We start from the raw sequence: 9,027 nt of genomic DNA, 5'->3' as shown, positions 1-9,027 counted from the left end.
CCATGCACTCTCTCTCTCTCTCAAAATAAATACACTTAAAAATATTTCAAAAATTATAAAATTTAGTAAAGTGATAATAAAGAATTTCCGAGGTGGCCAATGCAAGGTGTCTGCAGGAGCAGGTAGGAGCCATGAGGTCTGGATGAGTAAGTTCCAGAACCCCTGTGACTAGGAACCGTGCCAAGAGAAAACCACCACTTCACTCAGAGAATTTTTATTAAAAAAAAAAAAACAGGAAGAACAAAGAATTAAAAGAATTTTAATAAAATCAACAAGTTTACATTTGTACATCTTGTGTATGTGGGACCTGACCAGGGGTGAAGGATAAAGTTGCAAGGACCAAGATTTCCATAGGAGAGCGAGCGAGAAAAGACGGGCACGGGTTTGGTGGTGCCACCCCCTGGCCTCCTGACTTCTCTGCACTCCTGACATAAGCAAGTGCCTTCAGCGAGCTCACAGACAGGAGCCTTCCTGCTCTGAGCTCGGGCCCAATGCTCCATCCACGCCTTACCGGCCACAACCCCCCCCCACATTAATACCTGTGGGGCAAAGGCAGAGAAACCATTCAGAAAACCCAACAGCACTGTCCCTCGAATATTAACGCCAACTGGGTTCGGTTCGTGCTGTTTTAACTAGAATGGTTACGCAGAACCTAAGGAGGGGAGAAAAGGGCTGAGCATTGTTCTAACTGTTCTATTCTACGGCACAGTCACAAAACAGCAGGCCTTTAGAAAGAACTATGTGTTTCTTTTAAAAATCTGATTTGCAAAAGGGGCCTGAGGGCATCAGAAATGGAGGAGAGTGAGTCTGGTTCTGAACACAGGAGACCACTGAGCTTTAATTATCGACATTCTAAAGGATGGGAAATGTTTCAAAAAACTGACCAAGGTTCGGAGAGAGCGGAGACTAGTGTCCTCCAGGTTAGGAATGAGCAACCCCAAGGTGCTCCCAAGACTTTACCCATTTTGTGTCCGGTGACAGTGCTTTTGGAAGCGTGACACTACACATGCTAGGAGGAATAAACACAAGCTCACGAGGTGTGACCATAACGAGCACCGTAATATGACCACTCCGGGAACAGTCATCCACAGGGCCAAACTGTCACACTCATAACCGGGCTAGGGCTTCCTCCTCGTACGCAGAATGTGGTCGAGCTACAAGAATTTCTTCTTTTATTCTTTAGGTCGAGACACAGGGAAGAATGCGGGGGTGCCTTTGCGTTCTGGGGCCACTCAGAATCACATAAAGACGAAGAGCACTGCCCGTCAGTCCAGGAGAGCTCTGTTGAGACCACGGACAACGAGATCCTCACCGCTGCTCTGGAAGGCTCGGGCTGACGGGGAGAGGCTGTATTCCAGGGTCCTCTCCTGTGACACACACAAGCTGATGCTTGTTTTCCAGGCGTTATGGCAGGGGGTAGTGTCTAGTGTTAGTTCGTAATAGAATCATTTATCCCAACGATGAAATTCAAATCAGGGCAGTGAAGGAAGGACAGCTTCGGCGCTCTCCGCGATGCTCGGCAGAGACACGAAATGATGAGTCTGTGAACAAGAGGGATGTCTCCTGTGAGTGCAGGAGACCTCAGAGCAGGCGTGTAAAGTGCTGGGAGGTAAGGCGGCCTGACGGGACTTCCTCATCATGTGCAGAAGCACCAGGCAGGAAAGACGACATCTCGGTCACGGGCAAAGGCAGCTGTGGCTGCTGCCGGCCTGCAGAGGGTGTGCGGTTAAACCAGCCTCTTCCAAAATTCTGCTCGACTTGTGCTCAGAACACTTCCCTTTTAATTTCCCGAGTGTTTCAGTAGGAGGTACATTTTAACAACAAAATGTCCCTAATGAGTATGATGAATGAATTTTTAAACAAGAGAAAAACTGCAGAGATGACAACTTCAAATAAAAATGTTTCGTCAAACATGTCAATTGTGGAGTTTCAAATCGGCAGGTGTTGTGACAGTACAGGGCCGGACACCTGGGCTCTCACCTGTCATGGGTCTCCCGTCCGCGTCCTCTTATAGATGGGGTGAGTGGCTTCTCTCATGGGGCCTCACTGCTTTCCAGCAAGTCCTCCCTGGCGAGGCAGCCAAGCATACACATTTCCCCGAAAGGGGTGCTCGGGTAAACAAGGCAGAATCCTTTAGGGGTTGAGAGCCACAGGGGAAGTAGGAAAGAACAAAAAGATTTCCCCAAGGTCAGTGAAGGGCAAAGGCAGAGCCCACGAGGTAATCCTGGAAAGAGACAGCACCCCCCGCCCCCGCAAGCCCCTGCCTGCGACGGTGCTACCAAGCGAGCCTGTGCCACCCAGAAGCGCGTTTCCAGTGCAAACGCACGTCTGAAGACAAGGGCGCCAGGGTGGGAGGTCCAGGATGTCCACGTGGCAGAGAGAAGGCTCATTTTCCTTGCAAAGTAGGCATTTGTTTTGGATCACAAAGTACCAGGAGGGGCGAACCCTCAAGTGTCTCCATTTTCGGGGTTTTCCATTTACATTCGGTGTAGAGTGGTCAGCAGTTGAAGAGCCCCTGGATCACACTGTCTGAAGTCTCCCCAGCACCCAGATATCACCCCTTCGTCTTGGCTGACACGGGAGCAGCGGCGGCCGCTCCCTGCACCCAGCAGGCTTGGTAAGGAACTCAGGGTCCTCCACACGCCCTCGGGAGGGCCTCTTCAAGTCCGTGCACCTGGGCCGGGGGGGCTGGCATTTGTGTGTCTGCTGGCAGCACAGTGGGTATGGACAAGACCACCATTTGGATACCTAACAAACACAGGCTCACAAAAGGGATTTTGGCACATCTGGCAGAGCTTTTTGTCCGAAAGCCGAACTGAGCTTCCTTTCAACTTCATCTGCAAAAAAAGAAACAAAGTTGGAGGACCCAGTGAGCTGGATGGAGTTATGTGGGGTTTTCAGAGTCTGCACACATTACCCCGTGGGTGATTATGACTCGTGAGGACTGCTTTAACATCAATTTCTTTTAACGGAGTATTAGAGGAGGGGCGCCTGGGTGGCTCAATCATTTAAGCATCTGACTTTGGCTTAGATCATGATCTCATGGTTGGTGAGTTGAGGCCCCATGTCAGGCTCGATGCTGTCAGCAGAGAGCCTGCTTCAAATCCTCTGTCCCCCTCTCTCAAAAATAATAAACAAAATAAAACAAAAAAACCCCAGAATATTAGAGGTAAAAATAAATAAAATGTCCCTAGTAACCAGAGTAGTAAAAAGAGCTACAAAACTGTTTTCTTATTTTATAAAAGTAACTGCTGCTTGCTGGCCAAGGCATTTTAAACGGGCCCTCTCTCAACAGTTCTCTGAGCTCTGGGAGCAAAGCCTATAGGAAAGTCATGTTGTGTCAGAGCTGAATAAAGCTGTATAAATCATCCAATTCCTTGGTCCTCTTGTTTGCAAACCAGAAGTGTTAGGCACAAATAAGGGACTCCATCAAAGCCCTGTGGTGGATTCACAGCACACTCCTGCCTGGTCCCAGGAAACTTAATTTCATTTGCTTAAAGGCAGCTAACAAAGCTGGGCTGTCACCACCTCAGTTCTGCAAGGTAAAAAGCCTGTTTGCACAGTTCACTGATGTCAGCCCAGGCACATTGGCCTCTCGGCAGGACCAACTACCGATTTAGTGAATTCAACCTGTACTCATTAGTTTCATCAGTCATTCAACAAACACTTAGTAAACAGCTTTGAGATGCCAAGCTTGGCTCTCGGGATACTGAGATAAAGAGATGAAGTTCTAGGCCTTCAAAGAACCCAGAGTCTCATGGTGAAGGGAGATAATTATGAATGGATGCACGGAATGCATGTGGGTAGAAGAACATGGATATGAAGGTTCCACAAAGGAAAAGATACTAAGGCTGGGTTTTGAGTGGGCATTCACCAGGCACAAAAGGAAAGGTTAAGAATGTCTCAGGTGGGAGAGGAGGAGGCAAGATGGTGGAGAAGTAGGGAGCTCTGTAATCTCTGCCCACCGGCAACCATCAAACTGTGAAGAATTAAAGCCACAATATTCTGATCTCCAAGAACAGAGGTGCGCGCACAGACCCCTTATTGATGACAGCTTCACGGGTGCCTGAGTGAGTGCGAACTGGGCCCGGAGGCTCTGGGGGAGGGAGCGCAGGCCCAAAGCGGAGATGGGAGAGAGAGTGCCCAGAAACCTGGCACCAGGCTGCAGAGGGCCGTGTGTGCAGAGGTGGCTCAGCACCGGGCAGGGCCGAGCATAAGAAAACCATTCAGGGTGGCAGGGATGGCTGTGTAGCCCAGAGAGCGCTGAGGAGAAGGGAAGGAGAGGCTGAAAACGCTCACAGAGTGATATCTGGAGAGGGGAGACCTCAGCCCGGACAGAGAGACCCACCATTCCAGATGTAGCCAATGGGCACGGGGGGAGAATCCGTCCCCCTCGGCGGGCCTGCTCTCCCGGGGGCCCGGCGCCTGCAGACTCCAGTGGAGCCCAGGGAAAGCAGGCTCCCCAGTCCCCCAATTCACTCCCGCTAGGAAGCCGCCTGCCTGCGGGAGGTCATTTTAACTGGGGTAGCAGCACTGAAGCGCATGGACTAGGATTTAGAAACCTGGTGGAGCTTAGAAAACTGAAGCAATTTGGCCAGCCCGTGGCAAGGGGAAGTTGGACTCAAGCAAATAGCTTGCAATGTGTGGTCTCAGTGGGGCTGGGGGCACCGCCATTCTTCTCCCCACATCTACTAAGGCGAGGCCTCGGACAGCAGCCCCTGAGACCCAACCTACCTACACTGAACCATGCCCATCTGCGCTGGAGAGCTGGGTTTTAAAAAAATTTTTTTTCCTTTTCTCATTTTTATTTTTTAATTTTTTTCCCGTTTTCTCTTTTCTCTTTTCCTTCTTTTCTCCCTTTCTCCCCTGGAGTCTGGGAAAGACCAACATTTATGCACTGCTGTGCTTAGATCAACTCTTGCCATCCAGATATATTTCCATTATCTCATTATCTCTCCCCTCCGCAGGTTTTACGCTCTCAGACTGTCCTTTGTCTTTGGCTGTTTCTGTCCCAGTGCCTTCTTTTTTCTTTTCCTGTCCTTTCTTTTCTTTTCTGTTCTTTTCTTCTTTCCCCTTTTGGTTTGCTTGTTTATTTGACTTGTCTGTGTGTTTGTGTGCTGTTGCTCCCTGTGTGTTTGTCTGTTTTCCTTTTCAGGGCTGCCTCAAGAAACAAACCAAAGCACACATGGTGGAGAGTCCCAAATATCACTGAGTAGGGAAATAAAATAATCAGAGATATAACAAGAGAAACAGAGACACCATTAAAAGAATATCTCCTGAAATGACAGGCCCTGGACAGTCAAAGAGCCTCCTTTAATAGAGCCATACTAACAGGTGCGGAGTACAGAATGAGCTTTTACAACTGACAAAAGACATAAAGCTAGCCAAAATGATGAAAGAAAAGAACTCTCCTCTAAAGAAATTCCAGGAAGAAATCACAGCAACAGAAATGCTCAAAACAGATACAAGCAACATAACTGAACAAGAATTTAGAACAAATGTAATAAAATTAATCGCTGGGCTGGAAAAAAGCATGGAAGCCATCAGAGAAGCTATTGATACAAAGACTAGGAACCTTCAAAATAGCTGTGACGAGTTTGGAAAGGCTATAAATAAGGTGCATAATAAAATGGAGGCAACTACTGCATGGATTGAAGACGCAGAGAGGAGAATCCGTGAATTAGAAGACACAGTTATAGCAAAAGAGGAAGCCGAGAAAGAGACAAATTGATATAGGGGCAGTAAAGGAAAATTCGAGACCTGAGTGATACAAACAGAACAACATCCGTATCATAGGAGTTCCTGAAGAAGAAGAAAGAAAGGTCCCGAAGGGGTGCTGGACCAAATTATACACAAAAATTTCCCCAATCTGGGGAAAGAGAAAGACACTGAAATTCAAGAGGCTCACAGAACTCCCCTAACACGTAACTTGAATCGACCTTCGGCACGACTATCATAGTGAAACGGGCAAAATATAAAGATAAAGAGAGAATTCTGAAAGCAGTTAGGGATAATAGGGCCCTAACATAAAAAGGGAAACCTATCAGAGTAGTTACAGACCTATCTACTGAAACTTGGCAGGCCAGAAAGGAATGGCAGGAAATCTTCAATGTGATGAACAGGAAGAACATGCAGCCAAGAATTTTTTATCCAGCAAGCCTGTCATTCAAAATAGGAGATAAAGGTTTTCCCAAATAAATAAAAGTGGAGAGAATTCATCACCAACAAACCAGCCCTACAAGAAATCCTAAGAGGGACTTTATGAGGGGAATGTTGCAAAGAATACAAGGTACCAGAGACACCACTACAAACGTGAATTCTACAGAGAACACAATGAATCTAAACCCACATTTTTCAACAATAACACTGAATGTAAATGGACTGAATGCTCCAATCAAATGACACAAGGTAGCTGAATGGATAAAAAACCAAAATCCATCTATTTGCGGTCTACAAGAGACTCACCTTAGACCTGAAGACACCTTCAGATTGAAAGTAAGGGGAGGGAGAAATATCTATCATGCGACTGGAAGCCAAAAGAAAGCTGGAGTAGCCATACTAATATCAGACAAACTGGACTTTAAAGGAAAGGCAGTAACAAGAGATGAAGAAGGGCATTATTTAATAATTACAGGGCCTCTCCATCAGGAAGAGTCAACAATTATAAACATTTATGCACCGAATTCAGGAGCACCCAAATACATAAAACAACTAATCACAAACAGAAGCAATCTTATTGATAAAAATGTGCTTATTGCAGGGGATTTTAATATTCCACTTGCAACAATGAATAGGTCAACCAGACAGAAAATCACTAAAGAAACAATGGACCTGAACGACACACTGGAACAGATGGAATTAACAGATATATTTAGAACTCTGCATCCTGAAGCTAGGGAATTCACTTTCTTCTTGAGTGCGCATGGCACATTCTTCAAGATAGATCACATACTGGGGCATAAAGCAGCCCTCCATAAGTATAAACGAATTGAGATCATATCATGCACACTTTCAGATCACAATGCTATGAAACTTGAAATCAACCACAGGAAAAAAGTCTGGAAAACCTCCAAAAATGTGGAGGTTAAAAACCACCCTACTGAAGAATGATTGAGCCAATCAGGCAATTAGAGAAGAAATGAAAAAAATATATGGAAACAAATAAAAATGAAAATACAACAATCAGGACTCTCTGGGATGCAGCAAAGGCAGTCCTAAGAATAGAGTATATTGCAATCCTGTCCTATTTCAAGAAACTAGAAAAAGCGTAAATTCAAAATCTAACAGAACACCTAAGGAAACTAGAAAGGGAGCAGCAAGAGCACCCCAAACCCAGCAGAAGAGAAATAATAAAGATCAGGGCAGAAATAAACAATATGGAATCCTAAAAAAAACAAACAAACAACTGAACAGATCAAGGAAACCAAGAGTTGTTTTTTAAAAAAAATAAACAAAATTGATAAACCTCTAGCCAGGCTCCTTAGAAAGAAAAGAGAGAACACTGAAATAGACAAAATCATGAATGAAAATGAATCTATTATAACAGATCCCTGAGAAATACAAGCAATCATCAGAGATTACTATGAAAAATTATATGCCAACAAACTGGACAATCTAGAAGAAATGGACAAATTCCTAAACACACATGCACTACCAAAATTCAAATGAGAAGAGATAGAAAATCTGAACAGACCCCTAACCAGTGAAGAAATTGAATCAGTTATCAAAAATCTCCCTATGAACAAGAGCCCAGGGCTTGATGGCTTCCCAGGAGAGTTCTACCAGACATTTAAAGCATCCTTCTCAAGCTATTCCAAAAAAATAGAAATGGAAGGAAAACTTCCAAACTCATTCTATGAAGCCAGCATCACTTTGATTCCCAAATAAGACAGAGACCCAACCAAAAAAGAGAACTACAGGCCAATATCCTTAATGAATACAGATGCAAAATATTCAACAAGATACTAGTAAATCGAATACAACAGCTAATAAAAAGAATTATCTGTCATGATCAAGTGGGATTCATTCCTGGGTTACAGGGCTGGTTCAATATTCACAAATCCATCAATGTGATACATCCCATTAACAAAAGAAAAGATAAAAACCATATGATCCTGTCAATAGATACCGAAAAAGCATTTGACAAAATACAACAGCCTTCTTAATAAAAGCCCTCGAGAAAGTCGGGATAGAAGGAACTTACCTAAACATTATTAAAACAATTTATGAAAAGCTCACAGCTAATATCATCCTCAATGGAGAAAATCTGAGGGCTTTCCCCCTGAGATCTGGAACACGACAGGGGTGTCCACTCTCACCACTGTTGTTTAACATAGTGCTGGAAGTCCTAGCATCAGCAATCAGACAACAAAAGGAAATATAAGGCATCAGATAATTCTGATAATTGGCTAAGAAGAAGTCAAACTTTCACTTTTTGCAGATGACATGATACTCTACATGGGAAACTTGAGATCAGCTCCAACAAAAGCCTTCTAGAACTGATCCATGAATTTAGCAAAGTTACAGGGTACAAAATCAATGTACATAAATCGGTTGCATTTTTGAACACCAATAATGAAGCAACAGAGAGAGAAATCAAGAAACTGATCCCATTCACAATCACACGAAAAACCATAAAATACCTAGGAATAAACCTAACCAAAGATGTAAAAGACCTGTATGATGAAAACTATAGAAAGCTTATGAAAGAAATTGAAGCAGATACAAAGAAATGGAAACACATTCCATGCTCATGGATCAGAAAAATAAACATTGTTAAAATGTCATTATTACCCAAAGCAATCTACACATTCAATACAATCCCAATCAAAAATGTACCAGCATTCTTCTCAAAGCTAGAACAAACTATCCTAAAATTCGTATGGAACCACAAAAAAACCCTGAATAGCCAAAGTCATATTGAAGAAGAAGACCAGAACAGGAGGCACCATAGTCCCAGACTTTAGCCTCTACTACAAAGCTGTCATCATCAAGACAGTATGGTATTGACACAAAAACAGACACATA

At 44.3% G+C, this 9,027-nt stretch overlaps 1 protein-coding gene across 1 annotated transcript in view; it reads right to left on the bottom strand.

Annotated features, from left to right (window-relative positions):
- Positions 1-238: 238 nt before the first annotated feature.
- Positions 239-9,027, bottom strand: part of TGFBRAP1 (transforming growth factor beta receptor associated protein 1) — a 66,289-nt gene continuing 57,500 nt past the window's right edge. Inside the window, exon 12 of the mRNA XM_029937090.1 lies at positions 239-2,837. Within this exon, the coding sequence (XP_029792950.1) occupies positions 2,661-2,837 (177 nt within the window). The 3' untranslated portion in view covers positions 239-2,660. The remainder of the gene's footprint in view (positions 2,838-9,027) is intronic.

This window comes from Suricata suricatta, chromosome 4 (genome assembly GCF_006229205.1).
Source record: "Suricata suricatta isolate VVHF042 chromosome 4, meerkat_22Aug2017_6uvM2_HiC, whole genome shotgun sequence".
In the NCBI taxonomy this organism is placed as follows: Eukaryota; Metazoa; Chordata; class Mammalia; order Carnivora; family Herpestidae; genus Suricata; species Suricata suricatta.
Note: the sequence above shows the minus strand (reverse complement) of the source record. Positions and strands in the feature narration are given on the sequence as shown.